The 21,916-nt window shown below is 36.2% G+C and overlaps 6 protein-coding genes across 9 annotated transcripts in view; 4 read left to right on the top strand and 2 right to left on the bottom strand.

Annotated features, from left to right (window-relative positions):
- Nucleotides 1-3,289: 3,289 nt before the first annotated feature.
- Nucleotides 3,290-6,186, top strand: LOC108760257 (uncharacterized). Its single transcript, XM_018506079.1, has 4 exons — nt 3,290-3,805; nt 4,867-5,043; nt 5,533-5,647; nt 5,738-6,186. Exons 1-4 carry the CDS (start codon nt 3,742-3,744, stop codon nt 5,850-5,852), a joined length of 471 nt encoding a protein of 156 aa, XP_018361581.1. The 5' UTR covers nt 3,290-3,741; the 3' UTR covers nt 5,853-6,186.
- A 351-nt stretch (nt 6,187-6,537) lies between these two features.
- LOC108760205 (uncharacterized) lies at nt 6,538-10,357 on the top strand. Of its 2 annotated transcripts, none has more exons than XM_018506012.1 (4): nt 6,538-6,822; nt 7,075-7,257; nt 8,190-8,378; nt 10,283-10,357. In XM_018506012.1, exons 1-3 carry the CDS (start codon nt 6,661-6,663, stop codon nt 8,355-8,357), a joined length of 513 nt encoding a protein of 170 aa, XP_018361514.1. In that variant the 5' UTR covers nt 6,538-6,660; the 3' UTR covers nt 8,358-8,378; nt 10,283-10,357. The 2 variants fall into 2 exon arrangements, with proteins under 2 accessions (XP_018361514.1, XP_018361515.1); XM_018506013.1 differs by lacking the exon at nt 10,283-10,357 and adding an exon at nt 7,712-7,821 and having other exon boundaries at nt 8,190-8,322.
- On the bottom strand, nt 8,371-13,007 carry Su(fu) (suppressor of fused). Its single transcript, XM_018506011.1, has 7 exons — nt 12,535-13,007; nt 11,944-12,036; nt 10,312-10,621; nt 9,863-10,098; nt 9,428-9,646; nt 9,139-9,346; nt 8,371-9,020 (listed from the first exon to the last, which is right to left on the bottom strand). Exons 1-7 carry the CDS (start codon nt 12,726-12,728, stop codon nt 8,955-8,957), a joined length of 1,326 nt encoding a protein of 441 aa, XP_018361513.1. The 5' UTR covers nt 12,729-13,007; the 3' UTR covers nt 8,371-8,954.
- A 936-nt stretch (nt 13,008-13,943) lies between these two features.
- On the top strand, nt 13,944-16,705 carry Trp1 (translocation protein 1). The gene is made up of 5 exons (XM_018506192.1): nt 13,944-14,376; nt 14,730-15,179; nt 15,257-15,604; nt 15,683-15,783; nt 15,861-16,705. Exons 1-5 carry the CDS (start codon nt 14,341-14,343, stop codon nt 16,021-16,023), a joined length of 1,098 nt encoding a protein of 365 aa, XP_018361694.1. The 5' UTR covers nt 13,944-14,340; the 3' UTR covers nt 16,024-16,705.
- A 29-nt stretch (nt 16,706-16,734) lies between these two features.
- Nucleotides 16,735-19,145, bottom strand: LOC108760315 (tetratricopeptide repeat protein 36 homolog). 3 transcript variants are annotated; one of them, XM_018506190.1, is made up of 4 exons: nt 18,979-19,145; nt 17,245-17,442; nt 16,889-17,157; nt 16,735-16,823 (listed from the first exon to the last, which is right to left on the bottom strand). In XM_018506190.1, the coding sequence occupies exons 1-3, from the start codon at nt 19,085-19,087 to the stop codon at nt 16,907-16,909; spliced, it is 558 nt and encodes a 185-aa protein (XP_018361692.1). In that variant the 5' UTR covers nt 19,088-19,145; the 3' UTR covers nt 16,735-16,823; nt 16,889-16,906. The 3 variants fall into 3 exon arrangements, with proteins under 3 accessions (XP_018361692.1, XP_018361691.1, XP_018361693.1); XM_018506189.1 differs by having other exon boundaries at nt 16,735-17,157; XM_018506191.1 differs by having other exon boundaries at nt 16,735-17,157; nt 17,245-17,439.
- LOC108760313 (uncharacterized) overlaps nt 19,075-21,916 on the top strand; it is a 32,769-nt gene continuing 29,927 nt past the window's right edge. The window contains exon 1 of the mRNA XM_018506187.1: nt 19,075-19,150. The gene's annotated coding sequence lies outside the window, so the exon portion shown is untranslated. The remainder of the gene's footprint in view (nt 19,151-21,916) is intronic.

Raw genomic sequence — 21,916 nt, 5'->3', positions numbered from 1 at the left:
CATAAAAGAAATTTGTGAACACGATCAATATGATTAATTTTAAGAAAATTTATATATAATTTTTAATAGAAATGGGAACTTTTGTGTTGCATCGAGATTGAACAAAGAATGTTCCTATTGGCTTTGGTTCATTTATCGGGATCCGGTAGACAATTTGATTGTTTGAACACGGTTGCGTCTATCATAATCAAATCTATTTAAGAACGTTATCAAATCATCTGCGGACAACATATAGAACTTATATTCGTTAATTTTAACTAATTATATGCGTAATAAATTATTATTGACTATTTTTGTAATACTGAGTAAGGTCTAATTTAAGACCGAAACGTCTATTTTATTGTAATATTTCAAATACAAATAAATTTTCAAGTCATTCTCATCTGGCGTTCGTGGTATATGCCTTCTTAACTATATTGTTTTAAAATTTTACCACGGTATATTCTATTTTGTATAAAGTAAAAAGTATCTTCTATCAGATAGTATAAGCAATTTTTATAATACTGTTTGCAATTTTGCAATAATTAAGTTTTTCGTAAGTTATGCAAAAATGAGCGTCTGACAAAATGAGCTCCAAAACTAACACAGTAGGCAGTAATGCTACGTATTCCTATTCTTTTTCTTTTACAGGAATTATCTGTATAAAGTACCTATAAGTAAATGTATTAGATGTTAAACTAAATTCCTGCCGTTTTTCGTCTCCAAAATTGATTTGTTTCGAAGGGATACCTTCATCAAAGTATTATTAATAAAGTACTATTAATTAGTATTAAAGTGGTAGTTAGTAAAAAAATGGAGGAAATTACTTTGATTGAGGTATTCATTCATCTTCCCTACGAAACAAATCAATTTTGGAGACAAAAAACGGCAGGAATTAAGTTTAACACCTATATAAGATTTTTCAGAATCATTTTACTTCGTTATAAAACATTTTTATTGAATTATATGCATATATTTACTTTATGCTGTTCTGCAAGATGCAAATATGTAACGCAATAGTTTTTCTAGAGTTGTTCCATATATGCACGATTGCGTTCAGCTCCAATAGATTTATTTGACACTATGTAACATTTTTATTGAATTATATGCATATTTACTTTATGCTGTTCTGCAAGATGCAAATATGTAACACGATAGTTTTTCTAGAGTTGTTCCATATATGCACGATTCTACAGGTGTGTCGGTTTACGCTACACCCCAATTTTAAATTAAAAATCGTATTATGAAAAGACTAATAGAAGAAATAATATAAATAAAACTTATTTCGGAAACTACAAGTATTTAAAATGACGTAATATTATCAACAATATAGTCACTATTATTTAAACCTCACAATTTGCAAAAGAAAATCGTAAGAATTTTATTTTCGCATTTATAGAATTTATTTTTAGCTGATTTGATATAGAAACAAGCCACAACCTACGAATTATGAGTTTGTACTTCTATATAATTAACTAAACAGATCATGATTTTATTAGTATTAATAAAGTGCAATAGTTAGTTTCCGAAAAATAAGGGGGCGTCACTTTAGGAGACCTATGTCAGTATCGGCGACTTTCCTCTACTTTTCGAAATAGAAAACCGCTCATTCGTCTCTCTTATATTATCATTTTCTTATTTCTTAAAGATACCTATAATCTTTTCATGGCTTATTTTTGGCGTCAAAACAGATCACTTCATCAAAATTGATCCTTGATATTTGTCAATTTTTACTACGATATAAGAATATTTTTACACCGTGGTCGAAATGTAAGAGTTTATTCTTACATTGTAATTTTGACCACGTGATTTATTTTAACGCTAAAAATAAGCGTCAAGCGTCAACACGAAATTAATATCTTAACAGCTATAAAATATTGTATTCTCTTCATCCTATTTGTTTATCTCTCTTTCCCATATTTATTTCTAACAAAACACAGCCATCAGAAGTCTCGCTGACTGCTCACAATTAGATTGTCCGATGTCGCCCGCCACCTCATAGTCCAACTATCCGAATGACTCACGAAAAAATAATGTATGAAACGAACAGCTTGATAAAACAGGAACGATTTTAAACTCACTATTTAAAGAATAATAGATGCTGTTTTGTATTGATCAACTAAAAATGAAATTCGACTTATACTCAGTTCCACAACTCACGGTTAACTCTTAACCAATTCAACTTATTCTTCATCTCTTTCTAGTTCTTGAATATAACAATACAAACACAAAATAGAACAATTATATATAACGTTGTATAACAATTATATAAGTTATATACATGTTACATAAATATCATGTATATTTTGTTTGCTGAGTACATATAGATTCAAAATTAATTAATTGTAATTATATTATTGTATTAACTTACAATTAATATATTATTTTTATAACTTTTTGAAATAAAATGTGCATCAAGCATCTATGATCGATATTAACATAGTAATAATTTTTAGCATTATAGTTTGATAAGAATAGAAGTATAATTGTTGATTAAATTATTTCAGTCTGCTTTGAATTTATTTTTTCTTCCAATACTTCCATCCTTCCAATACTTTCAATCCAGTTAAACACTGTTAAACACGCTACATTATTTAATTTAAAGTTCTCAAAAATATTTTCTTGCGATTTAAAAGTTTTTGCAAAATTCATTAGAAGATCATGAATCCAAAATTAATTACATTAAAAATTCAGAAATTATCTTAGCTTATATATTATCACGTCTTCAGACAATTTTTTACTTAAAAAAATTATTTATCTAAATGTATGTTTACGAACTAATATACAGATATTTAATTGACTTTACATGCTTCTTTCCGCGCGCAATTTTTATATAAATATTATATTTTATTTAATTTTCTAAAGACTGTAATAGATTGAGTCTTATCTTTTAAAGAATAATCTTTTAATTATTTCAGATGGCGTATCTGTTCAGTTATCCTTGAATTCGTCATTCTTTTAAATCATCATTAATTTTATGTTCAAGTTCTAAGAAATATCTTGCATTTGTCTCATATATTCTACTTTGCTATTGATCTTAGCTCTTAGCCTTACCGAAAGGAATGGAAACATATGAGGGCTTAGATTCTTCTAGCATCTTGAAGATATCAGGTCACAATATATTTAGCGCACTGCAGACAAATCATAAGAGTAAAACAAAATAAATGAACATGAATCTACATACTTTCGTTAGCATGTTTTTTTTCACACTATCATCCATCGTAAATTCTAACTGCACCCACTATTCGCGTGTCGCACATATGTACGTGTCCCAGGGTGGGATCATGCGAGGATCGTTTAGAATGGCGTGTAAAAACCAAGTCGAGCCAGATCTCGCGCGGTCGCTGAACGCCAACAGATGAGGACCTACTGCCGTCGGTCAGCGATGACGGTGTTCAACTAAAGTCCATCGATCACCCTCAAATCTTCGGCGAGGGTGAGATCGAGGTCTGTACGACGACGAGCCGTGAATTGCCTTGGCAACCAGCCGTCAAAACATTGTGTACGTTAATAACGTCGACGAAGTGCGATCGTGAGAGCCGTCCGGCCAGTCACTCGGTGCCCTGTGAATCATTCTACCCTGCGACGACGACCGCGACGACGTTGGACAATCGGTTGGGAACGATTGGAGAACGTCGGGTCCGCGACTGAAATGGTCTCCGGCGTGAAATCCGCTCGGTATCATCATAATCCGGGATGTAGAAGCTGACGTCAACGAGAGTGCGACTCCATCGGGAACCAACGCCTCCGGGTCGCCGAAGCATGAACGTAGGGAATCCCCGGATCGTTTGTCTCGCGCTCACCGTCATCGCCTTCTTCCAGAGAGGTCGGTAGACGATTAGGTACCGAAGTAGTTGCGATCTTGCGAAAATAGGCAATCGCAATCTTTCTTAATAACGAGATCTAAAGAGTGGTACGATGGACTATCTGCGAATCTCGCGCGAACAAGATCGATAACCGGATTGCACACATTGCTTTCGAGGACAAGTTGTTAACGCGCGACGTGTATAGTTCGTGCTGTTTTATATATAAAAATAGCTCGCTTTGGTGCCGCTTGAGCTCCGAGACCACCTTGTAGATCACTAAGATCTCTCCTCGGTATAAAAATTCCCTGACGATATAAAAATTCTTTAATACTCGCTCCTTATCAATGGCAAGTGAAATTTTGATTTTAGAACAAAACGTTCAGACGAGAGATGTCAGATTGCCAAGTTTTATTTATCGCATTCTTAATTTCCCGATGATACAAAAATTCTTAAAGGGATGCTAGAGTGACCAAATTCTCGATATTATACATATAAAAATGTTCGAATTGACTAAACAGAATCAAAAATCCTTTTACAGGATTAAAATAGACGCAAAATTAGGAGGTGGTGCAGTGGACTTTATATTAAAATAAAAAAAAGTTAATAACTTACTTAACTTTTTTTCGATTTTAGTATAAAGTCCACTGCACCATTTCTTAATATTGCGTCTACTTTAATCGTGTAAAAGGATTTTTTATTTTGCTCAGTTAATTCGGAAATTTTTATACGACTATAATGTCGATAATTTGGTCACTTCGGCATCCCGTTAACATTCGTTCTTATCATTGGCAAATGAAATTTCGTATCTAGAATAAAACGTTCGAGTAAACGAAATATGTCCCAAACAGAGATGTTAGATTGCTATAGTATTGTTTATTGCATATAGTATTATTGCATTCTTAATTCCCTGATGATATAAAAATCCTTATCACTTGCTTCTTATCATTGACAAGTGAATTTTGTATCTAGAACAAACGTCGGAGAGATGTTTCTGCAAATACGAGAAATGTCAGGTTGCCAAGTTTTATTTACCGCACTCTTTTTCGTTTCGTTTTACGAGTGCAACTTGCCTGTTCTACAGGGTGGGCCATTGACTGTTTCAAGTGTGTCTCGATCGATGGCGACAACAAACCCTGCGATGACCCATTTCACAACAATGGGAGCCGCGCTTTCTTGGAGTCGCCCTGCTTAGGGGGTAGGAAAGGCCGGGATGGCCTCTTCCCAGCGACTGCTTGTCTCAAGATTGCCGGTGTATATGGTAATAAACCCAAGTTACCGTGTGACATGATATACTATTTTTATTCATTTTTTTTTATATCTTTATTATGTTAAAATCGACCGTCTCTTACAGAAATCCAATTTAAACCCAAAATTAGTAACTAATCACTTATACCTTCTATTAAATCTCTAATAAAAGGTGAGAATTTCACGTTAATAAGTACATTATTAAACTGTATCTTAATCGACTTGACAATTCATTGACTTGGCCAATCTAATACTGGAAATTACTTATTTGATTCCAAATTAATTATTTTTATTATTATTTAATGCTGGAAAGTGGAAATTATTTCTTTTCTATTAAACTGCATTTGATATCTAAAATAAGAGTTCTATTCTGTAATTCTTAACAACTGTAAAAAAGTTTAAATAATTAATCACTATCATTCAGTATTAAATTTTTGTAAGAAGTGAGAATTTCGTGTTAACAAATATATTAAATTATATCTTAATTGACTTCATGGCTTAGATGAATCCGGTGTGACCTTGATGGTGAGGGGTTGCGCATTGGACAGTGGAACCCTGACAACGGACTCCGAGATTATCAGAATGTCCCACTGCGGTGGTTTCTACTTCGACGACAAGTAAGACAAGCCAAATATCGAGCTAAAAACCGAAGTAAAAAATCGGAAGTCAAAATTTATTATTTTTAAACATTCACGAATACCTCGTAGATACGTTCGCGGATGTGTGCAATCTTGCAGCGATGCGGACGCGTGCAACGCGTCGTCGAGGAATCTTGCACCGCTGATCGTCCTTGTATTGCCGATTCTCGTGGGACTCGCGTGATCCATTTACACTCCACGACGCGAGTGCGATCAGACGTTTTTTTTTCGAGAACTGGACGATTTGGGTTGCAAACTTCATTGTTAATGCTGAAAATCTATAGTACACGTTATGAGCATTATAGATTTTCAGCACTAACAATGAATGCAGGATTAGAAGAGATCGACGGACGACATTGAGAGATTACAACAGCGAGCGCGTTGTAATGGTTATTAACGATGATCTTTCTCATTAAATCTTATAATACGATGCATTAAGCAGACCACATAGTGAATATACTGCCAGATTTTGATTAATAAGCTATAGTTTCTCTCATTATTTTCAAGCAGCAATCCACGCGCCATTTACTCTAGCTATCACTGGTTATATATGTGCGATACATTGATTGTAATTACAGCTTCATATTGCTTCATATCAATAAAGCAGATTTTGAAATTGTTAAATAAACTCTCTTATTCTCTAGCCGGTATTCATAATCTGTTCATACTTTAAGATCGTCTTAATATCGAAAGATATTGATTAATGTGATTGACTTATCACTTCTTAAGAATATACTTACTTAAGATAATCTTATATAAATGTAATAACCGACTACGAATGCCGATCTTTGTCCTTTTTCTCGTAAGAAATATGCAGGCAATTTCAGACAACGCAATAAGCTCCATCGCTTTTTGTTTTATTCAAATTAACCACCTACTTCTCTAACTCTCTCTGTCTTTCTCTATTATTTTGGACGATTGACACGACTGCTTTAGTTTTAATTCGTGAAATTTTTATGGCAAAATATAAATCTTAACAGCAATGACCGATCATGAAAAATCGAATATCCAGTATCTCCGATCAATTTGTAAATCTTTTGTGGCGAGCCGCTTGTTGGATCTGGGAGACCATCGAGCTCATCCTGATCATCATATTTGATTGCTTAGCGAGGCTAATTGAATTAGTACTCGTGATGATGAAATTAATATTTCAGGTGACAATAATGCGCTTATACAGTAATTAAATACATTTTAAATATATTGTGAATAAGATTGTATATCCATCAGTTCAAAACGAAGGTTAAACAGATAAAAATATCTTTTTAAAACTAGAATTAGAGCCGCATTTTCTAATTCATTTCAAGTGATTAGAAATGTGCAATAATATATAAGAAGAATGGTATATATTCATATATACATCCTATTTGAAGAAAATCTATAAGAATATTAAATAACTGGATTTTTAGGTGATCTGCTTTGTCCGAGATTTATGCATTGACGCGATGCAGACCTTCGCCAATGTTTTTCGAGGAATCGTTAATGTCATTAGCAACATCAGCTGCGATGACGTCGAGGACTTTGCTTCTGCCTGCATTGTCATTGCCTTGTGTACCGGAGCCGTTAAGATGTTCATGAATCTTCTTAAGAGGGTACATACTAAGTATCTCGCGATAATCATTATTGTCAACAATGGCTGATGATTCGCACCCGATAATCAGAAGGGTTAAGAGTCGCTCGCAAATTAATAGTAAACAATTAATAGTAAACAATCGCAGTTTTGAGCTCCACAGAAAGTACATCAAAAAATTATTATTTTTATGTCTTATATCTAAGATATACCCGAATTTTTAACGGTCCAAGTTTCAAAGAATATAATTCGATTTTACTTCCCAATCAAAGCCAAAACGGGACTTCCTGCACTTAAAAAATAAAAAAGGAAAAATCTTTTCTAATTTAAGTTACTTTGTTTATGCAACAATTATCAAAATTTTTTATAAGATAAAATATATCTTAAGAATACGTCTCGTTTTGGCCGATACTGTACCCCATTGCAATCACTATATTGTGCGATATCGCTTGCAAATGTGGTACCCTGCTTTTTAGAATCGTCAAACAAGGCGATGTGCAGGTACTTTAAATCGTTCGTGCGCGTGTCTCGCAAGGAATACCGCTGCCGTCGATGTAACATGGGAAAACTACGGTGCAAAAACCAGGTAAAGTACTTTGTAGACTACTCTTGCGACTGATATCAATCGAAATCTAAAGATCTGCGTGTGGTCGCATGGTGCATTATCTGGTTTTTGATCCGACAGAAAAAACATCGCGTTAAACATTCATTTAACGTGGACATTTTTAACGGCTCTTCGTTTATATTTTACATATAAATGCAAAACTTACCCAACGACGAGATCATTTCATTATAAGAGTCATCGTAATGCAGAAAAAATAGACTTATTGCTGTGATTTGAAGATTGCAAACTTGAAGATATGTACCGCGATTTCTTACTTTCGTAAAAAACGACCGTTCGCATTCCATGTTTTGACACATGTGATTGATTTCAATGTCATATTGATACTTCAGAATCCCCAAACAAAGCTGTTCAATATGTTTGGGCAACACGTGACGCAAAGCGGCAATAATAACAATCCGACGGCGAGGAGTCACAGCCAGGATGCGTGTTTTCGCGAGAGAAAGACGGGCAGGAGGCCAAAGAAACGAAATAACAGGCGATATCGATCAACGTCATAAAAGAATAACTGATATAATTATGTAAGATTTTCTTTGTGAAGTACGAATATCTCTATAAGATATATTTACATAAACGTTTATTATATGTAACAATGTGTAAGGCGCATCTCAAATTTCGTCGTAAAATAGCATATACAATTTACGTCATATTATGTACATAGTGAAGTATATATAAAAAATCTGTAACACTTTTTTTACATACCGTTTTTGCATTGATATAACAATATATCAAGTTAAACAATCTAACAAGCGTTGTAGAAATTTTTCATGTATATAAGCATGCATCAATTTGTAAAAGAGAGACGTTGGAACGTTTATATATATAGAAAAATACATCACTTTTTTTGTAAAAAAAAAAACGCATCTGGAAACATGCGCAAATCTCTGCTTTCGCACATTGATGAACATTTAAATGCGTAGGATAACATTTATAAATTATAAAATCTTACGCTAGAGAGTCATGGGAAACGTCGTAGTTATAAATAAAAAGATTCGACCTACAATGAGGCTCGATAATACTTTCATTGTCCTATCTTTAACTTAAATATATTTAATCAGAGTGAAGAGTAATCTTCATGGATTGCATCATTGGACAGTTTAATCATTGATGATGGTGATGACTAAATTATGTTCCGGCCAAGAAAATGTTTTTGGCAATTGGATCTATAATAAGATATATTAAAACGTATATAAAATATTCAGCATTGATTTGTTCCAAAATAATTAAACAAAACTTCCTAAATGTGTATCATCGTTTTAAAGCAATCTCACACGTTGTTACCTTATCTGGCGCGTTCAGAATTTGAAACTCTTCGGCCATTTTCTCGGACAACTCTTCCGAGAGGAGTACCTGCAGCCACGGTCCTTGAACGACGTACGGCTTCTCTTTGGACACAAAAGTGCCCGTAACAGACGGCGCGACTATTGTAACAGCTGAGTGGGACAATATAGATTTGAACGTGAAATGCCTCCCATGCATCACACGACCCCTGTAATATAAATATTACATTATTCATATGACGTTGCTGTTGCAGCTCTGCTGCACGAATTTCAATTCTATCATGACTAACTTTATTGCCAACGGTAATAACGAGCCAGCTTCAAGATTGAACGTTAGATGTAGTCCGGGCAAAGCTCTAATACTATTTTCGTCAGAGACGTTGGCGTCCTGCTGCTCGCAAGGCGACAGTCTCTCTGTCTTCACGATCGGCTTCACGTCCTCGTCGTCATCGGAATCGTCCCTTTTCTCCCTGTATCTCTCCATGCTTCTGTCGTTTATTTGCACCCACCTACACCCAAATAATACCCGTATTAGACTAGAGATTGAGATTGAGATTGAGATTAAAATTAACCAGAAGAAAGAAAATTAATATCAAATTTAGTAAACTTACTTTGCTTTGATAAATTAAATTCAATCTCAATCTCAATCTCTAATCTGATACGGGCATAAGGCTATGGTCTTAAACTCAAATTCCTGATTCTATTGATCAGTTATCATCACTTACCAACATTTGGCAGACACACCGCTAGTATTTGACCCATCTCTCTCAATGCCGCACTGTATTTTCTCAGCTATAGAAGGATCATCCTCCATAGCAGAATGCATTCTTCTCATGTCGGTGACTAACCACGGGCCACAGCCTCTAGCGCTTCTTAACAGATTAACCACACCCAGACCGTTCCAGTGTTGAGCTGCCTGTAGTTCTTCAGAAGTAACGCCGACGATTTGAACAAACGAGACCTATTTCCAACAATAAAGGATCATAAGGATGCAACTCATTTTCATTATTTAAGGCAGATTCTCTCTTTTTTTTTATTTAATTCGCAATTTAAAGCTAAATAAATATAATATGGCTAAGTTATAAATTTTATTTATCTGTAGAAATCTTAATGAGTCTGAAAATCATTAAACCATCATGTTTTAGGAATACAGGCTCGAGCCTTTTGTACATACGTCGCCGTGGGGTGTCGAAATTGACGTTGGAAGCTGCGGGTCCTGTCCCATCAAAATCTGGGTGATACAACCGTTTCCACCGTCCAGTGGAGCATGCCAAGAGACATGGTCGCCCGGCATCAACGTATTCCCGGAATTGAAAACATATTTGGCCAATTGCTGCATCACGTTTGCCGGCCACGTGGGCGGCGTCGTCTCGCCTCTTTCACGAGCCAGACGAAAGGTCAACTCAAATCCAAATCCGCTGGGGCGGCCTGAACCAGGTTTAGGATGCAATCGACCGTCGCCGTGTAAATCGGACAGTCCTAAACTGCATTTAAATAAACGGAGTATAATGTAAATAAGTGTTTCTGTACCACGTTTTTTTTGTTATGCTCTTATTTTTAAAAATAATTTCTGAATATAGTAACAAAAATCAAATAGCGATGAATGAAGAGAATATTAAAAAAAAATATTACATGCAAAAAAAAGAAAGACTCAACAATATCTTGCGTGCAAAAAAAGTACGTAGACTTTTCGTCAATGGCAAAGTATAATTAGCCGGCGCAGACGAAAAAGGGGAAGTCCGGCGCTTCTATTTCCGACTCCCCACGATTTAAACGACTCTGTTCCTCCTGCACCCTACACACTCTCTATATATAGAGAAGCACGGAGTAGTATTAGGACAGCTGTCTGAAATCGAAGAAGCGAGGGTCGCCAGCGCGAAGAAAAAAGGGAAAGGAACCCGCACCCTTTGGCGGAAGATCATTCGTCATTCCGCACACAAATTCCAATGAAACATCGGAATGAAACGGTAGCTTCTACATATCGCGCATCTGCCATAGTTTGTATTCACTTAAACTCTCTCTTAACAAACACACAAGTCTTAAATTATATCCCTTATTTCATGCAAGCGCATCCTAAATAATACATTAAGACTCAGTTTCACAACTCATGGTTAACACTTAACTGAGGTTCAACTTATTTCTCATCTCTTTCCAATTCTAGCATTAAAAAGAGATGAAGAAATTGATTCTTAAGTTAAACCTTAAGTTTAACCTAACTCTTAAGTTAAACCTCGGTTAAGAGTTAATCATGAGTTGTGAAACTGAGTCTAAATCCTAAATAGAAAAATTTAAAACTGTTATATGAGATACTTCAATTTTAGACAGTCCAAGTTTCAAAGAATATATTCCCCTTTTACTCCTTAATTAGAACCAAAACGGGACTTCCCCTGTACTTAAAAAATAAATAAATAAGAAAAATCTTTTTCTATGGATGCATTTAAGAGGAAGATTTGGAGGTTTAACCCCCTCCCCTGAAATTTATGATTAAAAGTTATAATTACAAAATTTAATATTTTCCTATTCTCAAATCAGAAACGAGAAGAAAACATTCTAAACTCTAAAATGTTCAAAATTCATTTCATAAACACAATTCATTAATTCAATTTATTAACTGAAAAATTGCTGTTTATATGATAGAATTGATAAACTTTTATAAGATTATTTCTATAATCTCCTTAGTTAAATTTTAAATAAAACTGCGCAATAAATTGCTTGCTCCAGGTCCTTAGATTCTAGATGAGTCGCACAGACTAGAATATCCTGTGAATAGATCTTAAATTTGACACTAGTGTAAACATATTCTTACCTGATATAATGCCAATGTGGAGGTACTCCGAGGTCGGGGTATCCTGAATTGGCGTACATGCTGATGTAGTCGAGGGGATCAGGTCCTCCTAACCTAAAGGGAAAACTCAAGTCAGCTGACAGGATATCCGGTTTTATGTATGTAAAAGGGGAGGCTAAATATAGTCGCGTTGTAATCGCCTTTTCTCGCGAGGAAGGAGTGGAAAAATTGAGTTCCCATGCTTCTCAGAGAAGCGTATCTTTCGTATAACGATTTAAAGCCATTTCAATGCATTGACTCGATAAGAAAATTGATACAACACTTTACAGGAAGTTCTATCATTCTATCCTATAGTAAAAAAAATAATAGAAAGAATTATGCACAAAACAAAATTAATCAGATAAAATAAAATTTATAACACAATAAACGCAATTAAGAAAATAATTGCTAAAAGGGGCTTCAAAAGACACAAATTAATTAATCGACTAACAGGACATCAATCGCTATGCCAAATATCCAAGCCACCTGTGACTCTCGGCAAAAAAAACAAGCCTTCCTCGAGACATTCTTCGGCGAGAACAATCGGCGTCGTCGCCGTCACCGGGTTCTTACCAATATTTCACGATCGCCGTAACTGTCAGCGGATTGCTCTGGTCCGGGTAGATCTGCTTGCAGAGGCTGTGCAAGGCGTCCAAGCCTGGAGCTCGTGGCAACGGCGGCGGCGGTGGCAGCGGGACCTGGCCCGGCTGGCCCGGTAGAAAACACCTCGATAACTCCTCGCGTTCGCGCATATTCACGCCGTACATAAAACTCCGATGGTGCACGCTGAATATACCCGCCTTTGTTTACCCGCAACGATCACCGATGCTCACGCACGGAACACACGAGTCACGAACACACCAGCGGGAACAGCACTGAACAGCACTGACAAACAAAAGCGTGATCGTCCCCAGCGCGTGTAACGTAGACGGGTGATCCGCAGGCGAATGGGAATCGGCCTCGAAAGCAACGCTTTCTATAGGAGTTTAAAGTTACTAAGCTGTCAGCGGTGTCAGCTGGTGTCAGCTGGAGCCCACCATGTTTGAGATAAAGAACGCCTGTTTTTTTTTTTAACAGAATTTCTGACCAAATTTTTTAGAACACTTCTCTAGCAGAACAACAAGTCACGTCAAAATGACATTAAAATGAATCGGAAATGATTGAAAAATGACTTTTAATGATCATTCTGGAGTTATTTTGACATCATTTTGATATCGTATATAATTTGTTGTTCTGCTTGGGCGATCCTCAGACTTTTTACAAATTAAAGCTTTTCAAAAATGCCGACAAAATCTACATCTTTTCTCAAATTTTTCATACATATATATGAATTCTAAGGTATTCCAAGATTTCCAAGGTTAAAGTTTTTTTAGCTGAATTTCATCTTTTCTCTTTTTCTTTTCACGTTACAAAAAAAGAGGAAAAAAGCTTAAAATATTCAGCTAAAAGAACCTCTTGGACATCTTGGAATATTTCAAAATTCACATAATACTTTCAAAAAGTGTTTCAATAATTTGTATTGAAAAATCTGGAAAATTTTCTGAATATAGTTATTCAAATATTCTGAAAAATTATTATACACACATATTTTTTATGTGTATTGTTCTCGTTTAATTTTTTACAATCTTTATTTGAACTATACATATATCTCGATCTTTTGTCGTGATGCATAAATCACAATGAAAACAGTTGTAATAAATAGGCAATGGTTTGGCAGAAAAAGCAGTTTTGCAACTGTGTAAAATTCTTTAATAATTGCAGATCCTTGTCTTTAGCAGTCCTTAGTTCCCCAGATTTAAATACCTATATAAACGAATCATGTTAAAAAAATCTTACAGTTGCAAACCTGTTTCTGCTGAATGCAGCTTTTGACTTGACAGATGACCGCGTTCGATCGAAGCGACGAAAATCCAAAACGATCAACAATGCCATCATTTTTATCGTTCTCTCGATACCTCGATCATCGATGGTCCATTGACATTCCATTGCTGATCACGTCATTTCACGACCTTTTTCTAGAAGCTTCTCAGATGCGCCACTAAACTTCTCGACCGGCGCTCCTGCTATTCTCAGTTTGTGAATCGGAGTAAATCAGTAAACACACCAGGTGGTGTCCTGTGTCCCGAAAGGGACGAATATCTCGTAGGAAAAGAGGCGAAGGAAGAAAAGAAAGAGGAATAATAAGGAAAAGGAGAAGTGAACGCGGACGGCGTCGAGGAGATCATTTTCGCGTGCCACCACTGGCCACCACGGTGCTTGCTTCGGGTACACCAGGGTACACGTCCGTGGTGTTCCGCATATGCCAGTTCGCAGCAGCTTCGGCGGCCGGCAGCGTGAGCAGCGGATCTGTGCGCGCAAGCGTGACACGGGATTTACAGTATGGCGGAGCGCAGGAAAAACAGGAAGCGCAAAGATGTAAGCGTCGCATATGGACGAAAAATCGTGACGGCACGCAGCCCGCTAATTAATACGTCGCGATGGGCCGACACTAAACGCGACTCGCATCATCGTGCGCGATCGCTCTCGATCTGTCGATTTGAGAAACGTGTCATCACTGATAAGCGCTGATCCGAATGACGTAGACAGATCTCGAGATACTTCCTACGATTCTCCCATTCAGGGTCACGGAACACGAAGACGATCGCGAATTTACAGCTCACATTTCCCCTCGTGTCCGTCAGATTTCAGGCGAACGCACGTCCCTGTGTACTTTCCCTGCTGGAGTTTTCTTCGTGAACCGTCTAACGTTGCTATTATTTTTGTAACAGGAAGTAGCCAGTCTGGATACTAAAGGCGCTCAGGACAAACCGTCCAAGGAAGAGTACGCGGTAGCTAAGTGGATCCGCAATAATGTACCGTCGAAGAAGACCAAGTTCGATAGGACTCACAATGTGGAATACTTCACTGGGTCACGTGCAATCGATGCCCTATTGGAAAATTCACCCTGGAGCACGGTGTTCGAGAACCGTGAGCAGGTCTCCCAGTTCTTGGACCTGATGCTCAGGCATAAGTTCTTTCACAGAGCCAAGAAGGTGGTGATATCGGAGGAAGAACTTAACAAAATGCGGGGCATTAAGAAGAAGACTACGAAAGAGGACAAAAAACTCACAGATAAGGAAGATTCCAAGGAAAACAAAGATGCAGTCGTGGTGAAGGAAAAGGAAGAGAAAGGCGAAGAGAAAATCGACGAACGGAAGGAACATAAGAAAAAGCCAAAAGTAAGCGTGAACGGTTCACTCGTGTCGCTAAAATTCTCTTCTTTTATCTCTTTGTAAATGACACGTTTTGTTTTCAGGTGAGACTAGAAATGCACATGGAACAGTATTTTGTGGATTGTAATGACGCATATGTGTGGATATACGAGCCAATTCCTGTGTATTATTGGTTCTTTGGTACGCTTGTAGTCTTAGGTGCAATAGGAGTCTGTCTCTTCCCACTGTGGCCCTTAACTATTCGTCATGGAGTTTACTATCTAAGTGTCGCCGCTGCGGGATTTCTCGTATTTATATTAGCACTGGCTATCATTAGGATGATTGTATTCTGTCTTCTTTGGGTACCCACGTTGGGTAGATGTCATCTATGGCTGTTACCTAATCTGACAGCCGACGTTGGCTTCTTTGCGTCCTTCTGGCCATTATATCAGGTTAGCATGATAGCGTTGATTACGTTCCTTTATCGACAGTGACAAACATTTAAATTTATGGTGCAAAAATTTTTACAGTATGAATATTATGGTCCCACATCGGACGGCGATAAGAAGATCAGCAAAAAGAAAAGAAGGAAAGAGAAAGATTCTGATTCCGAAGATGCGCCATTAGTTCAGTAAGTTTTGAGATTCATATTTGATAAAACATTTTAATATAATACGTATTTCTGATTCTATGTTTTTATATTCTTAGAGAAGAGAAAGAACCTGTAGCAACAGAAGCGTCTAACGAGGAGTTAGCTTTACCTAGCGAAGAGAGGAAAACTTCGTCCGATTCAGCCGAAGGAGAAGACGGCAGTGAGGAAGGTTCGGAGAGCGAAAAATCTAATACGAGTCGAGATTTCGTTATGGTTTAAAACGTGAAAACTGGGCAGTAGATAGTTTCATGTTTGCTGGGACAAACAGCTGTATTAATTATCGCATTAATCATCACTGAAATCGATATATGCTTGCGGTTAATTCGAATGTCGAATTCGATGCACGAATCTAAGAAACAGACCGTAGCAGTTTCTCCACATTTATTGCATTTAAGGATACGATCATGAACGAGTGGGAAAAATCGCTTGTGACTTTTGCATGGACAGAATTTCCCGTAACTGATGTGAATGTAAAGTATTGTCTCTAAAAACAAAAGCGTAAGCGTGATATAAGGCATATTTTATTCTATACATATACATATAAATATCTATATAAACATTTGTGTGTACAATGAAGAAATCGTATTAGGAGTAATTTCGTTATCAATTTCCGTTGAATAAATTATGGTACTGTTCGAAGTCTTCAATCTATCTCAATGCGATCAATGTCTACCGACAATGTAGTTAATATGCACCGAGTTCTCTCCGTTAGATATAATTTTTAAATTAGTTCTAGGGAGAAACTAATTTAGCTGGAAGAGAGGGAATCTTTACGGGTACAGAACTTGACGTTTTCTTCGTTGTTTGGCGATTTAGCGCGAGTTCCTTTTTAGCAAAAATTAGACCCGATTTTACAAATAAATGTATATTCCGAGTTTAATACAGATAATTTATATTTTTATGCGAAATTTCCAATAATTATTATTATTATTACTATTATTATTATATTATTACTTTTACGATTATTATTATACGATTATCAGGATCTGTAGGTTTTGTGGATCCGCTCGTGAATTTATCTATATGGAAATAAAAAAAAATAAAATAAAGCGTTATATATCTATTAAATGGTCATTATCTTGACCTGCAATCCCACGTTAGATTAAAGTTGATTGGTCTGGAATGTCATTTTCTGCAACATCGCGTTGCACATAGCCGCATAAGGATTCAGAGCAACCAGTTGCGATTTAGCGAAGCTCGAACCAGCCTTTGCCGCACTGATGAAATCTTCCCTGGCCATGTCATCTTGCTCCATCCAACGATAAAGTACACCGCGTTGACAGAGTGCTTGGATGCCTGCTTTTCCTTTGCCTTCGCTCAGTTCTACCGCCAGATGCAGATCCTTTAATGCTTCTAAATAATAATTTGAACGATAATCAAGTGTTACAATTTTCTTCTCTAAAAATTTTCATAGAAATTTATTTTCGCAACTAAAAATACCTTTGTGTCGATTCGCCAAACGTAAAGCTTGCGCTCTGTCGTTTAAGATTGACGGCGATTTAGGTGCCTTCTTCAATGCTTGGTCGAAAAGCTGAAAGCATTCGTCAAAGTTCTTCGTTTCCGCGCAGACTATCGCCTTCTTTATGATGTCCCGTACATCCGGTTCTAAGTGATCCTCCTCGAAGACATCCGTCTCTTTTTAATTAAATATTGAAAAAGATGTGTGGATTACGCATAGCGTACATAGAGATATCTATAATTAACACTCCAAATATTTCAATTGTTTCCCATTTCAGAAGAAAATATCTAAAAAATTTCACAGTTTCATCATGGAAATATAAAGTAAGAAATTTTTGTATTCGGTTTTAGTAGAACATTAATATTATTTATATTTTTTAAATGAAACCATATGATTTTTCTAATCACACAATACGATTCTTCTAATCATTCTACATATAATAATATATTGACAATGGAACTTTACCTGTTTTAATTGCAAATTGTAGATATAAAAATAATTATTGTTAACATGTCATAACCCAACATCTAAATACTTAACTCATGAAATATTAATTTTTCTCGATTTTTTTTTATTATTTTTACAAAATAATTGGCTAAATTAATTAATATAAAGAATACATATAGCTACTTTTAAGAGAAACTGTACAATATGAATATTATACATAATTATTGTGCGTCTATGTTTATTTCGATATGACACACTGCAGTTTATAAGAAATTGAATGACAACGTACAATTTTCCATATAATTTTATTCACTCTGCAGACCGTAGCCTTGAAGGTACAACAACAAGAAACTTTATCTGTTCTTACATCGTGCAATTCCTTGCATATTCATGATGATCTGAATGTCTCGCGTGAGAATGGCTCGCGCCGGAATATACTTCGCTTCAGACGAATGCGGTTACCCGCGGGCTTTAAGCGTTAGCAGATTTTTCGAGCGATCTGAGAAGTCTGCGGTTTGAATCGTGTCCAACTAGTGTAACAAGTGTCTCGACTACATCGTCATTAAGATTGAATGGAAATCTTGGCTTTAAATCGCACAACACACACACACTTGACAGAGAAGAATTAAAAAGGACCGTAGAATAATCTATTCTTCACGATTAAATTGCACTTCAAATTTATAAAGAAATTGTAATTCGTATTTTTTGACTGATTATAAGTAATAATAACTTTATTACTATCTATAATATCTTATCGTACAAAGAAAGTTTGTTATTTTAAACATTCTGATAAATATGCTCTTAATAATTGCGGAAAAATGATGTATTAATAGCATTACTTTGCCGACAGCAGTCAAATTGAAAATATCTTATTGTTAATTCGATAACAGTATTAATGAAACAAATACGTCATGCTCTTGTTTTAATAAACGTCAGATATTTTTATAGCCCAACGGCGAAAAAATGTGAATTGTTGTAAAATTTGAAAGAAAAAAACATTATATTAATTAAAATCTTTATTTTTAGACTATGATAATAAACTATTTCACATATTCCGTTTAATATTTGTGTGTGTGTGATTTCCACTTTTTTTCAGAAAATTGTATATAATCAAATCCATATCCATATTATTCTCAAATACTAATAAATCGAAAAACAATCAATAATATACTATTAATAATAGTTTTCAATTAGACTGCAATTAAATAATACTGTTAACACAACATTCGTTTTCCGTATACTGTATTATATTGTCATTAGCTACGTACCAATTTCCTGGAAAACCGAGACGTCTGAAAAATCGGACGGACCGAGAGGTTGAAACGGATCGAAGATCGTATTCAAGACAGCCTTATCACCTTCGCTCAGACTCTCCATGATGTCGACTGAATCTCAATACTTCCATCGCGTTCGATGGAAACTCGTTTCTGTTTATCTCACGTGAGTTAATCACATTGCGTCATAGATTAAATAGATCCGAAGAATGTCGTCCAACTAGCATGTCGTAAATACATTGTTATATAGATATGAAGTAGCATGGTAATCCAATCCCCTGAAATAAATAACATTTTGTTATTTCTAACTTTAATGGGAGAGTTTAAATGTAAATCAATCTATTTTTGTGATTAGGTTTAACTTAAACAATGTTCATATTAACATTCGTATTTAATAAATAATTATTTCAGTCAAAAATACATTCTTTTGAATTAAATTTTTTATTTCAATTGTTTTAATTAAGTTAACACAATGTAATGAGTAGGAGCAAGTGGCGATCTAGAGAAATAATTAAAAATAACTCTATAATATTAGGTACAGAAAGGAAAATTTTGCTCAAACTTCTAAAAATTTTGTTGGACCATCCAAATAATTATACATATAGAACGATAAAACTGGTTGCTAAAATGTCAAAGCTTTATGCAGCATTGCTCATCATACTTGAAATTCCTACGTAATTATTTTGATATTCCGAAATTATTTTCAAGCTATAACTATCTAAATTTTTAGATACTTTGGCAAAATCGTTTCCGTGTATAATTTGACATTACGAATTTAACATGGATTAGTGTCAGAAATTCTACTATATACACAGATACAATGCAGAATCATATTTTTCAGGGTACATTCTTGACACAAAAGGCTCATGGAATCGTTTTTTATCCTTGTTATTTATCAAATGTTAAACAAGGACAAATAATGCACGCGAGCGTGTAAGTGTCAAACGGACAGTGGTCGCTATTCAAGCACTTGAACGATTACGCAAGTATCAAGCAGCGCAAGAACGGATATCAATTCCAACCAATTCCGGCAAGAAGCCGGTATTGAACGTCAATAAATCCTCGAGCAGGATTTTCAGGAATGCCACACTCGTGATGCAACGTGGTTAACGACCTCATCGCTGAAGGGACAAAAATCCGACTCTTAATCATGATTAATTCATTTAAATTAACATTTGACTTTTAATTAACTTATCCCGGTTCCGTGGATGAGTCCACCATGGGTCCACCAAGAGTCCATCGCGTCCAACAACTCGTTACGCCATATAAAAATCATTAGCCGAGCGAAGGCATCGCGGGTGTCATTAATTTCGGGAATCCCTCATAAATTATGCTTGACGCGAGTAAGGCATGTATCCGGGAAATTGCCAGCTGGACGTCTAATCGCTATATATTTCTCATAGATCGTCGTAACAGTAAACGCGCGATTTGACGCGCGGTGAGGCGGATTATGCCTCACTCGCGCAATTCGACGGGACGGGCGTAACCGCGTGAGAGACGATCGGGAACGAGTCTCGAAGCCGGTTTTCAACGAAAATCGACTACGGGACTCCGCGGGACCCGTTTCTTCGTCATTAACCGCGCGCGCGCGCGCGCGCGAGCTTGCTCGCGAAGGTTCGAAGCGCGCGATTTTTCACGATTCCTGGCGTCGCCGCGACTCCGTTACCGTTACCAGGGGACTGTTAAACGGCCTCGTCGTCCAAGCGGGCTTTCCCACGGGTAGAGTGGATCGCGAAGAAACGGGAGGACGTTGAGGGTTTTCCTTCATTATAGAAGTCAAAGCGTGGCCGGTGAACTTCACGAATGAGCCGTTCGTTTCAGAGCTATTTGACTCGAGGATGACCCGCGATCGTGAGATATTGCCTCTCATCGCAAGGACAATATTGCTTGGTCTATGCTTCGGTCTATACTTTTTAACCCTAACATTCAGCCAATAGAGCTGCCAGTCTTAATTGGTCCTAATTGAAATCTGTATTACATTGACTGAATTTTAGGATTTTAGGGTTAAGACCGAAGCATAAACCAGGCATATCTTGGCGAAAATTAAGTAATTTTTATAGACACAATGTACAAAGAGTGGCCAACGCAGACCGAATTGCAGGAAACGAAGCTTCTAGGAGGCGAGAATTGAAACAACGAAATGTAATATTTATATTTCTTGTACGTTTCTGTTGCTGTCCTCTTATATCTGACTTCTGATTTTTATTTTCCAGGGTAGATTGGCTTCAAGGTACACACGATTATGTAACTTTTCAGGCGGAAACGTGAAAAGTGAAGAATTTCTCCATTATCTACAATCCTTTTACAGAAATCTAATACTGGCGAATTTATAACGGAAAGACAGTAATTAATTACTTATTTGGAGTACTAAAAGAACCGAACAATAGCGCTAATATTTAAAATCAGTAATTAATTACTGTTTTTTAGTGGCCAGTATACAATTTTTGTAAAGAAATGATAAAAATCTAGATTTTTCACGTTTTCGCCTTAGGGAAAAAATTACATGATCGTTATAGACTTTAGATCGCGTGAAAAGTGAAGAATTTCTCCATTATCTACAATCCTTTTACAGAAATCTAACACTGGCGAATTTATAACTGAAAGACAGTAATTAATTACTTATTTGAAGTACTAAAAGAACCGAACCACACAGCGCTAATATTTAAAAGCAGTAATTAATTACTGTCTTTTAGTGGCCAGTATACAATTTCTGTAAAGAAATGATAAAAATCTAGATTTTTCATGTTTTCGCCTTAGGGAAAAAATTACACGATCGTTATAGACTTTAGATCGTGTAACCACCTCTTATAACACTTTATCAAATCTCGTTAATCTCCGCTTGTCATAATCGAGCCACCTATCACACACGCTATCATCAGATAATGCGACATACCCCTTTTTCTCTAGAGACCTTGTAATTTCTTTTTCTTTC

The sequence above is a fragment of the Trachymyrmex cornetzi genome, unplaced genomic scaffold, assembly GCF_001594075.2.
Source record: "Trachymyrmex cornetzi isolate Tcor2-1 unplaced genomic scaffold, Tcor1.1 scaffold223, whole genome shotgun sequence".
In the NCBI taxonomy this organism is placed as follows: Eukaryota; Metazoa; Arthropoda; class Insecta; order Hymenoptera; family Formicidae; genus Trachymyrmex; species Trachymyrmex cornetzi.
This window is presented reverse-complemented; position numbering and strand designations above follow the sequence as displayed.

Excerpts from the sequence above, each read along its gene's own strand:
- LOC108760257 (XM_018506079.1), top strand. The coding sequence starts at position 3,742 with ATGAACGTAGGGAATCCCCGGATCGTTTGTCTCGCGCTCACCGTCATC. Across the intron at positions 5,044-5,532 it reads CAAGATTGCCGGTGTATATG|ATGAATCCGGTGTGACCTTG; the intron begins GTAATAAACCCA and ends TTCATGGCTTAG. Across the intron at positions 5,648-5,737 it reads GGTTTCTACTTCGACGACAA|ATACGTTCGCGGATGTGTGC; the intron begins GTAAGACAAGCC and ends AATACCTCGTAG.
- LOC108760205 (XM_018506012.1), top strand. The coding sequence starts at position 6,661 with ATGAAAAATCGAATATCCAGTATCTCCGATCAATTTGTAAATCTTTTG. Across the intron at positions 6,823-7,074 it reads TGATGAAATTAATATTTCAG|GTGATCTGCTTTGTCCGAGA; the intron begins GTGACAATAATG and ends CTGGATTTTTAG. Across the intron at positions 7,258-8,189 it reads TCATGAATCTTCTTAAGAGG|AATCCCCAAACAAAGCTGTT; the intron begins GTACATACTAAG and ends TTGATACTTCAG.
- Trp1 (XM_018506192.1), top strand. The coding sequence starts at position 14,341 with ATGGCGGAGCGCAGGAAAAACAGGAAGCGCAAAGAT. Across the intron at positions 14,377-14,729 it reads AAAACAGGAAGCGCAAAGAT|GAAGTAGCCAGTCTGGATAC; the intron begins GTAAGCGTCGCA and ends TTTTTGTAACAG. Across the intron at positions 15,784-15,860 it reads GAAGATGCGCCATTAGTTCA|AGAAGAGAAAGAACCTGTAG; the intron begins GTAAGTTTTGAG and ends TTATATTCTTAG.
- LOC108760315 (XM_018506189.1), bottom strand. The coding sequence starts at position 19,087 with ATGGAGAGTCTGAGCGAAGGTGATAAGGCTGTCTTGAATACGATCTTC. Across the intron at positions 17,443-18,978 it reads CTCGGTTTTCCAGGAAATTG|AAGAGACGGATGTCTTCGAG; the intron begins GTACGTAGCTAA and ends TATTTAATTAAA. Across the intron at positions 17,158-17,244 it reads TTTGGCGAATCGACACAAAG|AAGCATTAAAGGATCTGCAT; the intron begins GTATTTTTAGTT and ends ATTATTATTTAG.